The 20,142-nt window shown below is 40.9% G+C and overlaps 1 protein-coding gene and 1 non-coding gene across 4 annotated transcripts; both read right to left on the reverse strand.

Moving 5' to 3' along the window:
* Nucleotides 1-29: 29 nt before the first annotated feature.
* On the reverse strand, nucleotides 30-19,750 carry trpm6 (transient receptor potential cation channel, subfamily M, member 6). Of its 3 annotated transcripts, none has more exons than XM_026186492.1 (40): nucleotides 19,610-19,750; nucleotides 18,767-18,846; nucleotides 18,538-18,576; nucleotides 17,724-17,913; nucleotides 17,205-17,418; nucleotides 16,823-16,947; nucleotides 16,519-16,690; nucleotides 16,249-16,423; nucleotides 14,782-14,905; nucleotides 14,628-14,700; nucleotides 14,389-14,489; nucleotides 13,620-13,754; nucleotides 12,921-12,974; nucleotides 12,477-12,611; nucleotides 12,232-12,357; nucleotides 11,815-12,083; nucleotides 10,593-10,821; nucleotides 9,266-9,418; nucleotides 9,010-9,165; nucleotides 8,755-8,883; nucleotides 8,403-8,654; nucleotides 8,110-8,284; nucleotides 7,133-7,247; nucleotides 6,858-7,054; nucleotides 6,625-6,757; nucleotides 4,996-5,434; nucleotides 4,026-4,683; nucleotides 3,628-3,719; nucleotides 3,355-3,457; nucleotides 3,062-3,108; nucleotides 2,880-2,944; nucleotides 2,758-2,783; nucleotides 2,591-2,641; nucleotides 2,383-2,448; nucleotides 1,977-2,275; nucleotides 1,772-1,854; nucleotides 1,490-1,695; nucleotides 1,344-1,395; nucleotides 1,113-1,225; nucleotides 30-433 (listed from the first exon to the last, which is right to left on the reverse strand). In XM_026186492.1, the coding sequence occupies exons 1-40, from the start codon at nucleotides 19,625-19,627 to the stop codon at nucleotides 339-341; spliced, it is 5,964 nt and encodes a 1,987-aa protein (XP_026042277.1). In that variant the 5' UTR covers nucleotides 19,628-19,750; the 3' UTR covers nucleotides 30-338. The 3 variants fall into 3 exon arrangements, with proteins under 3 accessions (XP_026042277.1, XP_026042278.1, XP_026042279.1); XM_026186493.1 differs by lacking the exon at nucleotides 19,610-19,750 and adding an exon at nucleotides 18,990-19,111; XM_026186494.1 differs by lacking the exons at nucleotides 30-433; nucleotides 1,113-1,225; nucleotides 1,344-1,395; ... (11 more) ...; nucleotides 4,996-5,434; nucleotides 6,625-6,757 and having other exon boundaries at nucleotides 6,966-7,054; nucleotides 7,133-7,191; nucleotides 17,658-17,913.
* On the reverse strand, nucleotides 9,878-9,960 carry trnal-cag (transfer RNA leucine (anticodon CAG)). Its single transcript has one exon. It is a non-coding gene; the product is annotated as a tRNA-Leu (tRNA).
* Nucleotides 19,751-20,142: the final 392 nt, after the last annotated feature.

Below are 20,142 nucleotides of genomic sequence, written 5' to 3' on the forward strand. Positions count from 1 at the left end.
TAATATTATATATCAGATTAATCCATAATGTCTCCTGAGAAAATACAGCTATTAGTTATATACTGAACTAAAAATAGTACAAAAACTGCATTTTATTTTACAGTTTTTTCTATCACGAATTATCACATACAGTTAAATAACAAGTTATATTTTTATCTTTTTATATAAAGTTTTCTGATTACCGCTTTTCCTTCATTAACCCTGAAAATCTATAAACATCCTTAGTGCAAAATCTTTGGTATTATCAAGGATCTTTTGTGAAGAGGCAGAACTTGTGTTTACGAGAGACACCTATAAAAGTTCCCATGCTTTCTTTTCCCTACTTCCTGAGTCAAAGGTCACTTCCTGGTTTCATCGTCTTCTTGCTCTTCTGTCCCCGACGTTGGCTCCGCATCAGTGCTGTTCTCGCAGCTGTCCGGATGGTTTCTTAAATCTGAACAACAGAAACATCAGTTAGCGACATGTCGCTCCAATAACACAGTCATTACCACAAGAAAGAGAATACTGACAGGCCTGGGAGGAAATCCACGCATCCAGCATAAATAATTTGGTTTGATTTGTTGGTGAAATCTTGGAGAGGACACAAGAAGAGGAAGAGGAAACACAACGTACCTTTGAAATATCAAAACAACTGTGTCTGAGTGTTTGCGTGTTTGTTTGCTGGGCTTGTTTGTTTGTGAGCACAGTTTCTTTCCGCGCAGTTATCCTCTAGATGCCGGTATCATGTCTACCCAGAGACGTTAATTAATAGCTAATCAAAGCTAATGTCTCAGCAGCACATCGCCAGCACAAAGACATGATTAATACATAATCAAAGGCCGCTCAGCACAAAGACGGGCCCTCCCTCATGCCTCAAACACTACTGTTGTTATAGAAATAAACGAACACTCGCAGCTTAATTAGCTGGCTGTTCGTGTGTGCCGTCTTTATTTGAAGTTGCTGGGGATTTCTCTCTGAGCCAAGCTGGCCTCCTGAGTGACGACACCGAGGTGACATACAAAGGCATGTATGCACACATGTGCAAAAACAGGTACATACAATGAAATGCTAATCCACATGTCACACACTGGATCAGAAAAAAAACAGTAGACAAGGTTTTGTATGTTTCTGACCTTTTAGACCTAGTCTGTGGCACCAGGCGCTGCAAGAGTGTTTCTGCAGGAAACCATTGATGCCAGCGTCTCCAAGATTATCAGGTCCAAAAAGCATCTCACCCCTGCTAACACTGCAACAGAGTCAGTCAGAGTGCAGACTTTCATCAGTACATATGGGATAAAATGTGAATTTCTAAAATCAGAGAATATAAATATCACTTATACGCATAGCAGAAATGGTTACTGCACCTCTGGTCCTCTGCCATAATGACTGTCGGATCAGTCAGCTCCTCTCCCACTCCTGTCAAAAGGAATAAGGGAACAGATTTTAAAAAAAAGACTCAACATCTCACATGTGCAACTACAAACATGCAAAGTAAAGTAAAAGTATCTGCCTTGTATGTCGAGCACCAGCAGCTCTCTGCGTGAGTACTCGTAGGTCCAGTGGGAAAAGGCTAGAAGCATTTCTTCCAGTGAACAGCAGGGGGTGATCTCTTCTCCCGTGTTGTTGTTGTATTTCATGAAGTCACCAGACATATTCCTTTCAATCGTCAGCCACTGACCATTAGAATGCCAGAGGACCAGTGATACGTCAAGAAATCTGGTGGATAGAAGGGGCAGTTATTAAATGCACGGACACACCTAACACACACACATAGGAAAGATAAAATAGTGACCTTGGTGAGTGGTGCAAATCATCAGGTTTGACTTGGTTAAACACTTGCATCATCTTCTGGGCCGCTCTCTGCTGCTGTATCTCCTTCACAAACAAAAATTGATCATAGTGTTAGAAGTACTTGAAACTCAATTCAAAACTGTGAAAAGTAAAAGATTTGCTAACCAGCAAATGTAGACGAATCCTTGATTACTTGAAAGATTTACCCTTAAACAAAGCTGCAGTGCTGTGCTACCATGGAAGTACTTCTTACAGACACGAACCACCTCTGGTCTGAAACCTTTCACCACGTATACCAGCCCGGGTCTGAGCACATCCTGTTCTGCCCATGTACAGAGAACCCGGCGGCCCTGCCGGAGGCCCCCATCCAAAGAGCCTTCTTCGCTCAAGAGGGGCTGCAGGATTGCAGACAGGCCTCGTGATGACCAGGAAGAGACTGAGCTGGATTCAGGGTCAGCATCAGAGGCTACTTCCTCCAGAGAGTAAACGCTCACCTCTTCACCTCCTACAGAGAATGTTCAAAAACTTGATTAAGTGCACAGAAATGGATTTTGGGGGTAAAACAACAGTAATGAAAAAATAAATAAATCCTAAATCAAACAAGCAAGTTACCCATGATTGAGACAGGAGTGAAAGGGATGGTCTGAGCCAGTCTCATCAAATTGTTTCTCTCCACAGCTGTTAACACACAGGCACGATACAGGCAAAACTACAGATGAGCTAATGTACGAGAAATCACAAAAACAATAGATGCACAATAGATGATCCTTTCAGGATCTATTATTTAATTTAGATAATTTTCTGCAGATCGTGTAAATACCTGAGTAGTGTGGATACAAACTGTCAGTGGACTGGAATGAGGAGTTCTTGGCTGCAGCAGGTAAGATTACAGGGCATTAAAAAACAAAACAAATACATCTCACTATAACAGACACTACATGACCACATGTTACAGAAAATGTATTCAATCTGTACGTCCAGAAATACCTTCAGCTGAAATGCCACTCTGTATTCTGCAACAGGCATCAAGAAAACATTGTTACGTTTAAGTAAAAGGTTTCGATAAATTCAGGGTAAATCTGGAAGGCTAAAAAAGAAAGGAGACTTACGAAGACCTGCGACTCATGGACCTGGCCCAGCTGTTCCAAGCTGAGTGCGTGGGGCTCCATACATCCTACCAGTAATCAAAGCAAGAACACTGACATATTTTACACTAATTATTTTAGCATTACTATCGCTAATGTTACCACAAATTACAAAATATTGTTACCACACTTTACCACATCTTTACCTGATGCGAAAAGACCTGTTTCTGCAGCAAATCCAGTTGTTCAAAATCTGAAAAAATATTGATATTAACAGTTTTTAAGTAAAACATAAGAAACTTCAAGTGGTTGATAATTTAAACATCGCACATACACATATCAAACTTTGTTTCTTTTAATATGAAAAAACAACCCTTGTCGTTCTTCTCGTTCTACTGTACATACATACAGAGGAAGCAGAGTGATGCATACTAGCAGATGCTCTCTGAAAGCTCTGGGTACAAATACAACATGTACTCTATCTAAATGCAGGTCTTACTGAGCTGACTGAGGCTGGTTGAAGCCGACCGACTTGTGGGTTCTCCTATCAACCTCCGGCGCCTTCCCCAGCTGACATCAGACAACTGGGAATGCATGGCTCTCTATTTTCCAAAACAAATAAAGAGATGGAAAAGCTTCTCTGTAAAGAACCACCAAACGAAAATGAAAAACCCATTCACAAAGATAGCAGGGATTTAGTTTTATGACTTTGTGCCATGTTTTGCACCTGACTGATCCTCTGCTATGAGGAGCACAACTTTTTTCATATTACCAAATCTAGATTGCTCTCTCGTATCTTCACGGTCTTTTTGTTTTTGCCTTTGCTGTCCAAGACCTGAGTAAAGTCAGATGATTTGGACCACTCTGCAGAAACACAGACGTACATTATCTGTTATTGTGTGTAAATGCATGATAAAAAAATAGACAAGGTACACACAGATTTTCAAAATTTCCTTTTGATCATTTTCATCAGGGGCAAGATACAGAGAAAATGACTGCTTATGACCTGAATGACCCTTAAAGTTCTTTTATGACATTGTTGGTTCTGACTTGCAAAATTGTTAAGATTTGCATGTGCTACATATCACAAAGCTCTTCATGCAAACTCATTGCTTTAAACCATCAGCGTCCAAAGATTAACTTGATTTTCAAACCCATGCGTTATCATACCTTGGCTCCTGCTGCATCTTAGTGATGTATTGTTCTTTAAACCCCTCCTACCAAGCAAACTCTCATTGTTCATTGATTCATTGAGAGAAGGAAAGGATCCCCTGGTTGGGCTGAGGGGTGCTCCAGCGAAAGTCATATTCTCCATGCTGGATGACAAAGATCTGCAGTAGCCATACGGACGGTCCCTCGACAAACATGCCCACCTTGGGGATTTTATGGGTTTTCTCCACTGGTTGGAATTTCTGGACCGAGAAGTTGGCTGACTATCATCACAAGAAAAGGCAGGATTTGTCAAACCCTCTGAGATGTCTTCTGGGTCGAACAGAAAAGCACTGCTGGAGGCTCGGTGCACGTCTATGTTAGGTGGTTCTTCCTGTGTCTTTTCCTCCTCTTTCTCTTCTCCTTCTTCCTCTACTTCATCCTCCTCTTCCATGGATGTTTCTTCCTGACTGGTAAACAAATATGGCTCACAAGTCCAGAATTTAAAATGGAGTGACTCCAAGCCTCTGGGAGAAAGAGGAGACCCACACTGGGATGGTTCACAGGACTCACAGGGTGTCTGATCTCTGACCGAAGAAAATCCTCCACTGTTAAAGTGGGAGAGGGACGCACAAGACCCTGGGTCAGAAGCTCCCTGCTGATTCTCACATGGATGATCCTATGGGAAAAAAAAATAAGTGATTATCAAAGTATTTTAAATTCTTTAAGTCAGTGGTTATTTACTTTTAATGTCATAAAGCTGTGAAGAGATTACATCACATTAAAATAAGGACTTTATGGATACTTTATGGATCTCTTTTAGCTTGTCTCCCCCTAAAGGCCATGTTCAGGTTTGCAACAACTACCTCTCCTTTCAAAGAGTCTAACATGACAAACGTTTAAGGATCAAAACATTGTATTTAGTGTGAGGGAGTAGTGCATTCTCTTTCCTTCTTGTGAAACAACATTACTAGAAGACAACAGTAAGCACCTCTCTTGCCCTTTCTTCTGGTTCTTCTGTGTGTCCATATCTTCCTCCCCTGCTTCCCCTAACTCCTACATGGCACTCCTGTGATTCCCGTCTATTTCCTGCTAAGGTGTAGCCCTTTAGCAATGAAGGCGGGGTACTTTTATACGGCTTGGCCACCAATCGTTGTATATTAGCCGCATCACCGTCTGCTCCACTTCTGTGTGGAAGGGTCCAGCTGTGAGGGATGGCGTGCTGGGATGCTGTAATGAGCCGACACTGAGCCAGGCGTGTCTCCTCCTGATGTAGGTTGTTGGATGCAGAAAGAAGAGTGAGGGTGTCCACAGCCAGAGCAGAGAGGTCCTGGAGATGACCGAGCTGAGAGTCTAAGTCTGACAGGCTATCCTGAATGAAGTTGACCTTCTCTGAAACCTCCCCCACCATCATGCACATCTCTTCTGTTCTGATGGAACAAATATGAGCAAAAATGGTGAATGACGTTTTTACGATTTATTTACTGACGTTAAATGCTTTTTGTACACTAAACACAGCCACATGTTCAGCTGTAAATTCACAAAAAGCAAAGGAAGCCTGTGTTAGTAGGATCACAATACAAGCACAAGCTATATATAAGCTGGTATGTGAGACAAAGTAAATAAACATTTAAGAATCTACCTACTTACTTGTTTGTAAGAAGGAGCATTGGAGGCACATTAAAAAAGTACTTTGAAACACGGAGATTAAAGTTATCGTTTCAAGTCAAACAACTGCTACGGCTGCTAAACCCTCTACATAATGTCTTGTGTAGATGAGTTAGTGAAATCATACTTCAGAGTTGGTTTTAGTAACAAGGAAATTATTTATTTTTAAATACATAAACACGGTGTGGTGATAAGCACAGAAATGCAGTTTTAACGCAGAAAGCTGCATCTGGTCAGAAGGAAAAACCAGATTTTAACCCCCGATTTATGCAAAAGTGAAACAGCTGGCAATGACAGATGCAAGAAAATCAATGGTTACACCCTTGTGCAGTAAAGAGGGTTTATGTTGTATCACAAGACATGATATGAAAACTGATCAAGGTATTTCAGTAACTCTTCTACACAAGGCAATTTGCAATGTTTGCAATGGGTACAGCAGCCATCGCAGTTGTTTGACTTAAAATGACGACTTTAATCTCCACATATTCTCAAAATAATAATAAGTTTAATCTCAAAAGTTTGGCTTTATTGTGAAAATGAACAATAATCTTTTATCTTAATGCGCCTCTAATACTTCATTTAAATCTAGTTACATGAGTTAACTGCTTTCATCTTGGCACAGTATGTATACCTCATTATTTATTATACTTATCAAACTTATCAATATTAAACTTAACAATGTGATGACAGACAGAGCAATTGTTCGTGTTATAGAAGAAATAATCTATTGGCTCTTGCATCGGACACAAAAGGAACTCTACATCAAAGCAATGATCCTGTGCATGGCTCCCAAACAAGACAAATTTACAAGGCTACAAAGTTTCCAGCCATAGTGATATGGCAGGTTGGAGAGCGAGACACAGATCCAGCAGAAACACACAAGCGCTGGTAGCTCATCTTAAATAATCGAACAAAACAAAAGAAATGAGAAGCCCCTTGTTTGCAGTCCTACCTCTCAGCTGTGACTTTGATCCTGTTCTTTTGACTGCTGAGCGGGCATTCACTCTTCTCGTGAAAATAGGCCTGCACACATCTCTCCTCAAACTCATGCAGCTTCTTGCGATCCTCGTGGCCCAGATAGAGCTCTAGTAAAAACAAGTGAGATGGAAGAAGTGACAAGTGTAGAGATAGCTGCTAAACTATCACCATTTTCTTCCTTTCCAGAAAATATGCTGTGGTACTTACTAAGTCCAGAGGCTCTCTCTTCCCGCTCAGCGTCGCCACTAAATTTCTTGTAAATAGCTCTCAAACCCAGGTCCATGTGACTGAGGAGGTTTAGGGGCGGTGGCAGCCACGGTCTCACTTGATAGGTCATAATGTAGCGGTACCGGTTGTACTTCCACAGCTTGTTGGATGTTGATGCCATGTCAAAGTAGACGTTGCTGTTAACAAGAGTTTGGTTTATTGAAGGGTAGCCCCTCAAACAATTACTATAAACTAAGATTTTTCAATATGCTTACTTGAAAAATGCGATGAGGATGTTGACCATGATGATATACTGGACAAACATATACACAGCCTGGAGAAATGGTGCAAGAAAGGATGCAGGAGGACATGAATCATCTTCCTGACATGCTGTTGACACACAAAAATACGCAGATCTTACACACAGTGCAATAGTTTTTTGTTTGTTTTTTTATTCTTATTCATCATACAAAAACTGTCAGAGACTTGGTATGAATCTCCTTCTGCATCATGAATGCTAAATTAGAACCAGATTCATATAAAACTCTACAGGGACAAGAAAAGGGCACAGAGTCTTCCAACATATGGTACAGGTGACACAGAGCTCAGATTTTAACATCACTCAGTTGGTCTGAGACATCAGAAGCAACCGAGATTGCCTAAATCCACGCTGGAGCAGAGTACATTAAAAAAATCTTAAAGTAAGAGAATTGGCACTGTTTACAGGGTAAAGTGTGACAGACCTTGCACTGATTTGTTTGCTGCTCTTCTTATAGAAGACACAGACATAGCTCTTTGGAAGTGTCCAAACTTTATTTTTTGAACAATCTAAGTTACACCTTCAACTAAAAGCAGCAAAAGGACCTACATGTATTGTAACTCCCTTAGTCATTTATACCAATTACATTTTAAGTGATTTTGTTATTTGCAGCATATTTTTTATGCACGAAGAATCAGCCCCTGTAATAAGTGAAGTTGTCTAAATTCTGAAACAAAGAACTCCTTTCAGCTGCAGTCAATAACAAGCACTGCAATACAAAGGTGAGTCAAGCAAAGCTCACCTTGTGAGGTAAGACTGTTTGAATGACCTTAATTCAAGTGGAATAGGATAAGTGACGAATTAGCCTTGCAGCAATCTTCGAGTCAGTATTTCCAAGAACTCAGGGCAATGCAAAAATCATAAAGGTTAAATTCTACTGCTTAAAAAAAAACCCTTTGGTTAATAAGTATCTAGTGTTATTGGGCCACTAACGGTCTATCTCTGATGCATAGACCTCTCCATAGATCATCCAGTAGGGCTGGAAGACTATGTCTCGAGCCAGGCTCCATGATGGCTCCTCGTCTGGTGACAGGACAGCCTTCCTGGATACTCCGTAGGTCAGCAGCACTATTGCCATCATCACCACAATGTAAAACATGTTTCTGGTCTGGGCACAGAGAGAGTGAGAGGTTACTAAAAAATAAATAAATAAATAAATAAATAACACACACACACACTTCTCAACTTTTTATGTTTCCAGTGAGTGCTGTGCAGTCTGTACACACCATCTTAGTGATCATGGTGAGGTAAGGGCCAGCATGCTGATTAACGGCCAGCAGATCCATCACCCTGATAAACCAGAAGATTATGTCCAGGCAGTATGTGAGGCGCCCTGCTGTCCGGTAGGGATCAGAGTGCCAACGCATTGCCAGTCCGGCCACGAAAAGCAGGATGGCGATGAAATCTGATATGTTCCAGTATTCTGAGAACCAAATCTTCAGCTTCTGGCTCAGTTTTGTTGCCTCAGACATTAATATCTAATTACAAAAGATAGAAACTTACATTACTACTGACTTGTGATTTTATATTCTCCTGTAACACTTTTTAATATATTCTGCTAAGAACTGAACCTCTGACCTCTCTGGTTTTCTCTGCTGCAGTTGACAAGATGTATGCTATAACCAGCCACTCCTGAACACTGGGTTGATCCTCCATCTTCACCAGGACAACATAGGAGAATAACATCAGAAAGGCCAAGTAGGACATCTACAGTTGAATCAGAGAAAAGACATTCAGACAGAAGGATGAGAACAATGTATAATAATCATTTGCATGATGCACTTTGAGAAAGAGAAATGTTTTATCGTGTGTTAACTAACATAAAAAACCTACCGTGTGAAACCAAAACTTGACAACAGGAGCTGTGTAGAAATCATAGAGTGTTGTGATCCAGGAAACACAGCGCACAGTTATAGAGGACATGGTTTCTGACACAGGACCAACACGTTTGTCTTGGAAAGAGAGTCCTTGCTCTGCATCACGACTACCCTGCATGGGTAGAGTAAACCATACAAGTGAGGTGAAATACTATGAAATACTGTAAAATATTAGCCAGTTGAAATTTGAAAGTACTGCACTCCTACTGTACCATGTGATCAGAGCCCTTGGTGCCTGGTGCTGGCTTGACTGAGTCGAGTCCAAACAGCATTGCCTCGTGTGTCTGTGGTACGTGACACATTTCAGCTTTGCTTTTAAACTCCAGAAGTAGGATGGCAGGAGGCAAAAGAAGGCTCAAAATGATCTAAAAAAAAAAAAAAAAAAAAAAAAGGAGAGCGTGTCTGACTACTTAAACATCCTCCAACAAAACATACTGCTTTGCAAAATATGAAAAAAATAAAACAACACTTGAGGTAAAAACACAATCGTTTAGCACAACCAGGCTTTAATGGGGGTGATGAAAGCAGCTGGTGATGTGTGAACCAAAAGAAAACAGCAAATAATGGCTGAAGCGCTCCCTAGCTACACTCTACATGACAGGAAGATGTAACAATGAATGAAAATTACCGATGTGGTTTTAGAGTGGAAAAACATGGCTTTAAGTTTGACCCTAGATATCAAATCCCAGACAGAACTTCATTATGTGACAAAATGCTAATTCAAAATCGACAACAGTTAACTGCAGCACCCTACCTCATTTATTGCTAATATGTTTAATCCAGAATACTTTAACAATCCCTAAGGAAATTATGCAAACAGACAATGTCAGAAGTGGGATTCAAATCCACACCTCCAGGGGAGACTGCGACCTGAACGCAGCGCCTTAGACCGCTCGGCCATCCTGACTTCCTGATTAATGGATTCTAAATTAGAATCTGGGACCTGATGAAGGTCAACAGGACTGAAACATTGCAATAAATATATTAGAAATAATGGCAAGCTTTTGCAGAGACAGTCACATTTAATTGCTTTTGTGGAATCTTACAACAATACTGTGCAGGCTCCTGTCAAGTTAACAGGTTAAGTTACTTTTTTGTTAAACTTAAGTGTTAAGCAGTTGTGCTATAAGCACTACTTAATTTCGAATAGTTTTGTGCTTACATTTGACTTGTGCTGTGTCATTATATACAATGCTGTGTCAGCACTATGACATTATAATACTGCTGCTGCTACCAGCTTGTAGCAAGAGATTCAAACTTTGAATTAGCTAGTCAGTCTTCAATGATAGCAGGTAATAGGAAAAGAAAGATGGAACATGCCCTTCATGGACTAAAAATGCTGCATCCTGTGAGCTGCAATTGCTGATAAGACATATTCACTATTTTTTTCTATAATTCTGCTGAAATATTTTTGTATAATTTTGAAGCTATATCGCCCACCCCTACCCTGTACCCTTCTATCTTTATTTTTCTTTTTGCAGTGATGCAATTAAATGACACTGAAATATGAATTTTATCTGGTTTATCTGCAAGGTTTACCTTCAAGAATGAGTTTTTTCTCATGTTAAGTGGACCGGTCCAGAGATCAGTGAGGAGAGTCTGGGTGCAGGAGTGTGAGACGAATGGTCTGTGACATGAGGAGACAGCCATCTGCAGACAGGTGAAGTGGCTCCATGCCTCCATCTCATAAGTCAACAGCTTCATGGCCATCTGCTCGTTCTGACGAAACGCACAATCTAACACATCCACCGCCAGCTTACCAAACTCACTGACACACAAAGACAGAAGAGATATGTGCATGTCAACTCTGTGATAATTATAAAAATATGAAAGAACAAAAAAAAAATTGCACCCATATCTTCACATATACAAAGTAACATGAAGTCCCGAGGGGGAAAAAAAGTGTACTGCATGGTAATGGTGCTTCACAGCTATAAAAGGTTTAGAGGTTTCTTGCATTTCAAATCTTCCAAGAACATTTCAATGAGACTCCAGTCTGGATATTGCCTAGGCTGTTCCATTCAAGGTCAGCTTCAAATTAAACTAAAGTTTCAGACACACCTTATCCTTAACATATCCTTCATAGCTGAATCAATGACTGCAAGCTGCCCAGTTGCTGTGAGACCGAGGCAGTCCCCAAAGCATAACCTTTCCACCACGCTTCAAAGACCGCAAGAAATTCTTCTCCTAAAAATAACTCCATCTTTGATTTGTATGTCCAGAGCACATTATGTCAAACATGTTGCTTCTGTCTCTGTGTTCACTGGGAAACTGTAGTTCTGCCTAATGTTCTTCTTAGACAACACCTTAAATGCAGGTCAAATATGTCAAAATCTATCCGACTGCAGACGCAGGAACTTTGACACCAGAGTTACCTGCAGTCACTGTGATGACATTTTGAGTTGTTGGAGATTTATTTTTGCATCATGCAGTATACCCTTGAATTTGCTTGGGCAGTCAGTCCTGGATAAATTAGCATTCATTTAAAATTGGTGCCACTGTCTTATACTCGAGTGATTTATTTCAACTAAGTTGGAGACATTTTAAATCCCTTGCTAGACTCACAACACAGGCTTAGAGAGCTACTTAAATCTTAACACGATGACATCACATATTTCAGCAAAAGAGACAAAACCAGAGCTTAGATGGGAATTCAAAAGGTATTCCATTATGTGCCACTTTTTCAGAGTGTATCACTGCTATTAATAAGCAATGGATCACTGCTTGTTTAAAATAAGTCATACAGTTAATTGACACTCACAGTGAATACGTCTTGAATCGTTCTATAATGTTATCATCCAGGCTGCTTTGACGTGCTTCAAAGGCCATGGAGCGGTAAAGCTTGCAGGCCACCGTTGCACGTGCCAGCGCTTCTTCTCCATGTTGCCACAGGAACAGTGCCATTTGCTGCCTTTGCTGAAGGACTGCCCACACAAACAAGTCGTTGAAGTTGAAAGGAACCAGCAGTGGAGCATCATCAAGGCCTGGACTAGACACATCCCCACTGGTACTGGGTGACACATCTTGCTCCTAGAAGAAAAAGTTAGATGTATGAAAAAAAATAAGGGACAAGGAAATGAAAAAACAATAGATGGGAATGTGAGATTTTTTGTCATAAAACAGATAGAAAAATTAGAAACTGTTAATCTAAATCTTAAAAAAATAACTCTAAACCAACCTTGCGTTTGTAAGGCTGGGCGGTCCTAAAGAAATGCAGGTCCTGGAGGCTCCTGTTCCTTGTAGAGCTTGGCATCAGTCCATGTCTGAGTTTAGAAAAGGTGGCTGAACTGTCTCGTCTACCATTCTACAGGCATCAAAACAGGCATTTGTATGAAAACTGTAAAAGTCATTAAACCAAAGGATTTTTAAATGGCTTTTATCAGGGTGCAGCGGGCAAAGAAAAAGAATACAATCATTGCTCACTTTTTCGTGCAATCGGCTGTACGCAGCTCTGAATTGTTTGCGTGTGTAGGTGCTGCGGTATGCTCCTCCTATGAGATATTCTATCACCAAGCCCATGTCAATGATCGAAAGACGATAACCTGCAGGAAGGGATGTCTCCCCACAAACACATACAAACACGATAAATAAACATATACTGTGCACATGTAAATGTGGCTGCTTTTCTGTGTATTTATAACACAGAAAAGGTGAGGGACCACCCAGGTTGCTGTCAGTGCACAGTTCCAAAGCTGGCATTTGCAATTCTATGGAGGAACATTAGTGCACATGGGAAACTTGCACATCTGTAAAGGCCTCTTTAATGCTGAACAGGTCTTGGAGCAACATATGCTGACAATGCTTTTTTTCGGGAGGGAAAGGGAAGCTAGATTTGCACCTACAGCTACTCTCAATATCAAAACTCACCTGTTTTGCATCTTCAACGAGGTGGTGCAAGAAGCGGGCTGTTGGCCCTTGTGCCTGCAGGGAGGATTTTGTATAATTATATGAAAAAAGAAAATGACAGTTAAGAGAAAATGCAAAGCGCAAAATCAAAGCAAACCAAATTTACTAGTTACTTTTAACGGCTGCATAATGCACATGCAATCACAGCTCCACAAATATCAAATTGTTTCTTTAAGGAACTACTTATCCCAGCGTTATGAATAAGTGAAAAGGCTTTTATACACAAATATAAAGACAACATAGAGAAAGCTGAGGGTGAATGTATGGCAAAGAGCTCTGTGATTTTAGAAGCATCCTAAACCAACTACTGGGAAAATATTTTGGATGCAACTGACCATAAAACACAAGAGATCCTGGTGCAAAAACACTTACAGTGACTGAGATTTGGATCAAAGCAGCTTTGGGAATTGTGAGAGAAATTCAAGAGAAACAAGCATAAACGGATTTTGTATGTTTGCACAGCAAAGTGAAAGCCAAACGCAAGAGGAAATACCCCAAGATAATCAAAAGTACTCCAGTGAGTAAATGTTATTTTCTGAAAAATATATTTCACAGAATTAATTGTACTGTTCTCCTTGATTAATAAAATGATGAATAACAAATAAGAAAAAGTAAGTGTCTTAAATATTTAAAGCAGATATATTAAGATATTATAGTAACCATGTTGTAGAGCTCTTCAAGGCGATCGACTGTGAGGAAGCGGCTCATAGTCATGCCGTTATCAATCAGCGTTTTGACAAAACTGACACGGTCCATCACCAGAGCATCCAGCATGGCTTGCTCCAAGGAGCCCACCTACACAAGTAAAAAATAATTTACATATCTCCTTTTTTGCTTTAATGGAAAACAATTGCACTACAGTTTTGCATTAATGACTCCTGTCAATAGAAAATTGTACTTAGTAGTCAGTATAATCTTTTAATAATATAAGTTTACATATGGTAGTGATAGGATGTGCGATCCTCAATAGTCTGCAAAGGCTTTGTGTGCATTCCAGAGTGCTCTGGCATTCACACCCACATCCTGGGAGCATGGGAAAGGTCGTACCTTCTTTTATTTTTTTACGGTAGGATAAAAGTAGCTATGTCAGTTTTAGTCTAAGTGCCTTTTTTACATATAGATGAACTGTTGGATTTCCAGACCAGCAGGTTTAGGGAAGTCATTTATGGGGTCACACTCTGACACACACACGCACACACACATACACCTCCATATTCCAATGTAAGGAACAAACACCCACTGATGTATAAATAAAGACCAGGGCAGTCTCAGAGCTGCGAGTCCCTGAGCCCTCACTCTCGTGCGAGAGCTCAGAGCTGCCCTTGCTAAGCAACAAGTAAAACTGTGTGTTTCTCCTCTCTGATTCTCAGCTGAAGAAGTGTTTTAGAATATATCTCTTAACAACTCCCTTTGTTTTTGACTTTCTCACCTGCCAATGCTGTCCATATACAAGGACGTCTTTCTGTGCAATGTCAGCCCTGTCCCACGCCAGAGTCATACTCAGCTGCTCTGATGGACTGGCCTTTGTGCCTGTTTTTGATTCAGAGCAACAAAACATATAACATAACTCAGATTTTCTGACTTACTAAGAGAAACGCTCCAGTCCCACGTTAATGAATCAAAGTCACTTGAGAGAAAATGTTTGATAATTAAGAAGGAAACAAGTACCCTTGAGAGTAGCGGTCAAAATGGCAGCATCTGGTGCCATCTGGTCATCTGACTCTGAGTCAAAGATGGTTATCTGTTGTTCAAAGAAACGCTGATTTAGTAGTCAGTGTCCTCAGTCACAACACACACATGCCTCAGAGGCTGCTTTACTCACAGACTGTCTATGATCCATACACTGCAGCAGGAGAGTATAGAGGTCAGTGGCTTCAGTCCTCTCCATTCCAAACGCATCTCCAATCGTGGTGAGGAAGTTCTCTTTAATGTCAGCTTCCAACGGTCTGAAAACAAACAAACAAACATAAAAACACAATCAGTGTACATTTGGGCCGGCTCGACCCTTTCCGTGTGGAATTGCATGTTCTCCCTGCATGGTGCTCTGGCTTCCTCCTACAGTCCAAAGCTTGTTAGGTCATCCACCTAAATTGGCAGTAGGTGTGAATGTGATCGCAAATTGTTGTCTGTCTCTCTGTGCTAGGCCTGCAATATGCTGTTCAACGTGTACCCCCAGGCAACACAATGTTAGCGCTTTTGCTTCACAACAAGAAGGTCCTGAGAAGGTCGCAGAAGGTGGAGTCATGTTCTCACCATGGTTGCGCAGGTTCTCCGGCTTCCTCCCATAGGCTAAAGACATGCAATTAGTGGAGTTGTGTCAATTGGTGATTCTAAATTTCGCACAGGTGTGAATATGAGGGCAAATGGTTGCCTGTTCCTCTATGTTAGTCCTGCATCAGACTGGCGACCTGTCCAGGGTGTACCCCACCTCTCGCCCTATGATAGCTAGGCTTCCGCTCCCCATGAGACTGAATTGGCGAAAGGATAAGTACATGTATGGAAGGATAATGTACATTTGAAACAATTTAATATTTGTAATCCTGTGTCTTTTTGGTAAATGTTAAATGAGTCAAAATAAGAGTCTAACAAACTAATTTATGGGCTTACCAGAGCAGCCTTTTGCTTTTTTGCACTAAGAGGACACTGCTGTCTAGTTTCTACTTTCTATCTCATTTTACAATCAATTAATTGCATCATCATCTTCAAGTTTTTATATACACCTATTGGGTAACCCTTCCTAAAATATAAACGTCACTCAAATGTAGTTAGCAGGACAGGATCATATTAGTAACTGTGTGTTTGGGTTCATCTGAGATGAGGAAAAAACAAAGAATGTGGCTGGGGTCTAACTGCCTTTTCAAATAGTTGGCATATGCGGCTCGGCAGTGGTGTGAGGTATCTGCTAATTGGAAGGTCAGTGGTTCAATCCCTGACTCCCCTAGCCTTCACACTGAAGTATCCTTGAGCAAGATACTGAACTCTGCGATCCATCTACTGGAGTGTGAATGAGGCTTGTTGTAAGGAAAGTACTTTGGAGTGCTCAAATTGAGTAAAAAAGTGCTAAATCTGTTTACAGTTATTCACTCTAATGATATAACGGTAAAGGGGAGATTCTCCCTTTGCCCATTTTTCTCTTTTTCACCTTAAAATATGCCCCAATACTCATGAAGAAGGTGTTATAACTTGCACTTTGCCGTAAGTATAAATTATGCTTGCTTATTAAACCAGCTGGCTCAAAAAGACCCTGCTATGCATCCACTACAGGCCTATAACAGCCTACGTACTGTACCTGTCAACAGCAGTCTGCTTGTGTAAGAAGGCGAGTAGGTCAGCAGCCCTGCCTGATCCCTCAAACACAAACACTGGCACAGGGGGCACAGTGCTGACGTAGTCCAACACTGTAGACACCACAGAAGGACCTCCCTCCACCACCACACACACCACAGGCACTCCTTGGTTCAGTCCTGCAAAAAAGAGAAGAGATGATGTTAAGACTTCAGTCAAATCTGTGTGCTTCCTATTTTGTTTCTTTTGTTAGTTTTTGCGCAAAAACACCCACGGGGATGTATCTTCTGTAGTTGTATGTGCTTCTCCAGCTTCCTCCTGAGGCCTTGCTGACAGCCATGCTTGCCCAGCGTTCCATCATCCACCAACAGGAAGTGGGAGTGGAAACCATTGAGACAGGCTCTCTTGCTCAAAGGGTTTCCCAGAGGCTGGTAAGGCCTGAAAACCTGAAGCGATGTTGAATCAGTGTCAGTCAAAGACAAAGAAAAGCAGCGCAGTGGGATATGGTACTCTGCATATATCAAAAAAATGTGGTGAGGAATGAAGTAACGTGAAAAAAACACAGTTTCAGTACTGACATCTCTGCCTATAAGGTCCATGTTGTTGTCAATCACTCCCCAGGGTGTGATGCCAACTGTGTTTCTCTTCCTCAGGTCATGGCTTCCAAAGGATTTAACTGCATCACCTACATATTTAGACACACCTGGAGGGCATGCAAATAGTAGCCGAATGCACAGCAAATACACAATAAGAACAAAAGCACTAAAATTCAAGGGGTACTTTTACAACAGCACGCCATACAGAAATGAAACCTAACAGAAACTAACCAAAACTGAACCTTCTAGAAACAGAACACAGATCAACGTAGTTTTTTTTTCAGATGTAAGTAATGAGATTGCTGCCAGTCACTAACTGGAGATAGGCAGAAAATAATACTCCACAAAAAATTGTAAAACTTACCTGTATTAATGCCATCGGTGAAAATCCATGCCCCTGTGCTGAGGGCAGCAGTGATCAGCCCTTTGCTAAAGGCCTGGTTGACTTTAGGTGGCAAGGTAAAATTTTCAGAGCCTCCGTGGACACTCAGCAGTAGCTTGGGTCTTTCCATCTGCCATTCCCTCAACATCAGCTGGAGTAATGCTTCTGGCTTGGAGTCGACAGCAACACGAACATACTGGAAAAACATGAAAGTGTTTCCAACTGAGAAGCTCTTTGTACTTTTCTGAGGTGCTGCTGAGCCGATTGTTTTGTCACTACATTAGATAGCATCTCTGCTTTCATGCATCGCGACCAAGCCTGCTTACATCATAGCAAAGAAAACTTTACGCAACCATCAAAATCTAGCTCTTATTAACAGAGTGCAAGCATTTGCTTCTATATTTGAAGCAGTCTCTTGAGCGTGTGTACATTTACCATTTTACTTTTGAAAAAATGTTCCTTTGGCCTAGAGACACGCACAGAGCTGGTAAACTCACAGACCTTGGCTCGACAGACACGTGTGGCAGTATCTTCAAAGTCTACGGTGCCATAGGCATTTGTGGGACTGGCCCTGGTGTGGCGCTCCATGGACCACTCCTCTTCCACATCCTGTCCAGGACCAGGACAGAGGGACAATGGAGGAAGGGAGTCTTGCCAAGAGTGTTCCCCTATCAGGTGGCCGCAGCAACATCTAGCAAATAGAACGACATTGCATAGATGCATAGGAAGAAGCATCGTAAGGTAATTTTTTAGAATGATTAACTTCAATCATACTTTTACAACACTTTAGCATAATGTTGTTGATTTTAAATAAATTAAATTAAGTAGCTATTTCTGATAGTCTGCTTTTAGATAATAGGGAAGAGCCCAAAAAACAGTAACAAAATTATCAGTGACACTTAACTACATGTTAGCTCCTCAAAATAGAGGCAGGGTTGTTAATAAGCAATAATAATATGCAGGCGCATGACAAGCCCTAAAAGATGAAAGAAATCCACCTGGACTTTTTAAACCAGCCTTCAGTGATTCTTCCATTTATTTTCTAAATCCCACACTTCCTCTCCACCTCCCTTTGCCCTTGAGTACACATTTCTATGTCTGGCTGTTGTTATCATTTAACAGACCATGAAAATCACACATTTCCTGCCATTTCCCCATAACGGTGCAGTGCAAATGTAGGAGAAAAAAGGCAGAAAAGGACATGATGAAATGCTGAAAGAATGAGGGTGGAGAAAACAATACAGAAGTATGTAGTAAGAAAATAAGAAAGAGTTTGGTAGGACAGCATCTTCAGCACAATATTCATCAGTGATACCTTATCAAATTTTGGCAAACGTGGCATACTGGAATACATCTGAAAGAGACAGGAAGCGTTATCAAAATATCCACATGGCTGCTATTCCTGGAAGTAAGGGCTACATGCCAAATAGTTCTGCTCTCAGAAAAATGTTATTTCAAATAGCTGCTGTTAATGTTATACTACAATCTGTGTGTTTCTTCTCAGAATCATAAAAGCTAATCAGTGCAATCAGATCCCAGTTTACCTGTGCTGATCCCAAGAGGAAGGGATGAACTTCACACACTCTCTCCTGAAGAAGGTTTCTTCAATCCAACACTTTCTGGACTAAAAAAAGAAAAGCAGAAAATATTTACTTACAGCACACAGATACTGGAGCTGTTAAGCACTATATTGTCTTCTTTATTGACTCGTATTCTAGGAAGTGGAAGCACATTAGTCCTGAAATAAAAAGCGCGTTTATCAGTGACCTTCTCAGTGAAGCTCATTTTAGTGTCGATCACATGCTGAGCAAACAGTGTAGTAAGTGTAGATCCCTCCCCATCACAGAAAGCTGAAATGCAAACACCAAAACCCTGAGCTGCAGCACTCAGCCCCTCGTTCCCCTTCACAGTAATCTTTCCTTCATGTTTCCCAGGAATATTTAACAATGGCCTCACTGCAGGGAGAGAACTGCTTTCAGGAAACATGAGCACATACACAGACCTATACATCCTCTTCCTCTGATTAGTCTACACGGTTAGCGAAGTAAACAGTTACAACTGTTACAGTTTTATATGCACTAAATAAAACCGCCCATTGTGCAGCAGCAGGACCAACAGTTTAACACTTTGTATGCACAATGAACACCCGTGTTATGTTACTACACTAGTTCATTAAAAGTTTATTACTATTAACCGTTTTATCTAACTTAAAATCACCGCTAAGCGCTGCTAATATCACTGTTAGCAAACCGGTAACAGAGAAATATTGCTCAAATTTCTCATGAGTTCAAGTTCACATTTCGTAAAAAGTACACTTGTTGGAAATAAGCTGACCTACTTAGTACATATATATATATATTTATATATAATATTAGCATATATCTTACCATTACTGCAAACTTCATTTATAAACATGTTCGAGGCTAGCAAAGACACTCCGCTTCATCATTACTCTCCCGACAAGGACTGAGCGCCCTTTAATCAGTCGCTGGTCCAAAGGGCAGGTTTCCAGGAAGCCTTGGGGAGTTCATGGCCTCCTCCCTCCAGCTCGGTTAGGAGTTTTTCACCTCCTTAAGTTGTCAAGGAGGTGAAAACTTAAGGAGTGGAGACACCCTTATTGGTTGAGGCAATAAGGGTTTCTCCCCCTCTTTCTCATGAAGGAATGTGGTGACTGGTGAAAGTGGACACTGGTGAGTCAAAAATCTTACTAAAGTGTCGTCAGCTCTGGCTCAAGCAAAGTTTCACACAGCGCAGTGAGGCTCAAAACACCTGCAGTGGCAGTAAAATAAACAGGGTTGTACACTTGGGCAGGACAGAAGAGCAAGTTTTCCATTGCAATAATAATATTAATATTAATAATAACAATAACAATAATAATATATGGCAGATGTCTGTCAGATAGATAAATCTTGAGCTACCC

The sequence above is a fragment of the Astatotilapia calliptera genome, chromosome 12 (assembly GCF_900246225.1).
Source record: "Astatotilapia calliptera chromosome 12, fAstCal1.2, whole genome shotgun sequence".
Classification (NCBI taxonomy): Eukaryota; Metazoa; Chordata; class Actinopteri; order Cichliformes; family Cichlidae; genus Astatotilapia; species Astatotilapia calliptera.

What these genes read in the sequence shown, in the direction of transcription:
- trpm6 (XM_026186492.1), bottom strand. An exon ending in AAGCAGACTGCTGTTGACAG is followed by an intron (nt 14,906 to 16,248) that starts GTACAGTACGTA and finishes GTTTGTTTTCAG; the next exon opens with ACCGTTGGAAGCTGACATTA. An exon ending in ATTATGGCAGAGGACCAGAG is followed by an intron (nt 1,226 to 1,343) that starts GTGCAGTAACCA and finishes ACTCTGTTGCAG; the next exon opens with TGTTAGCAGGGGTGAGATGC.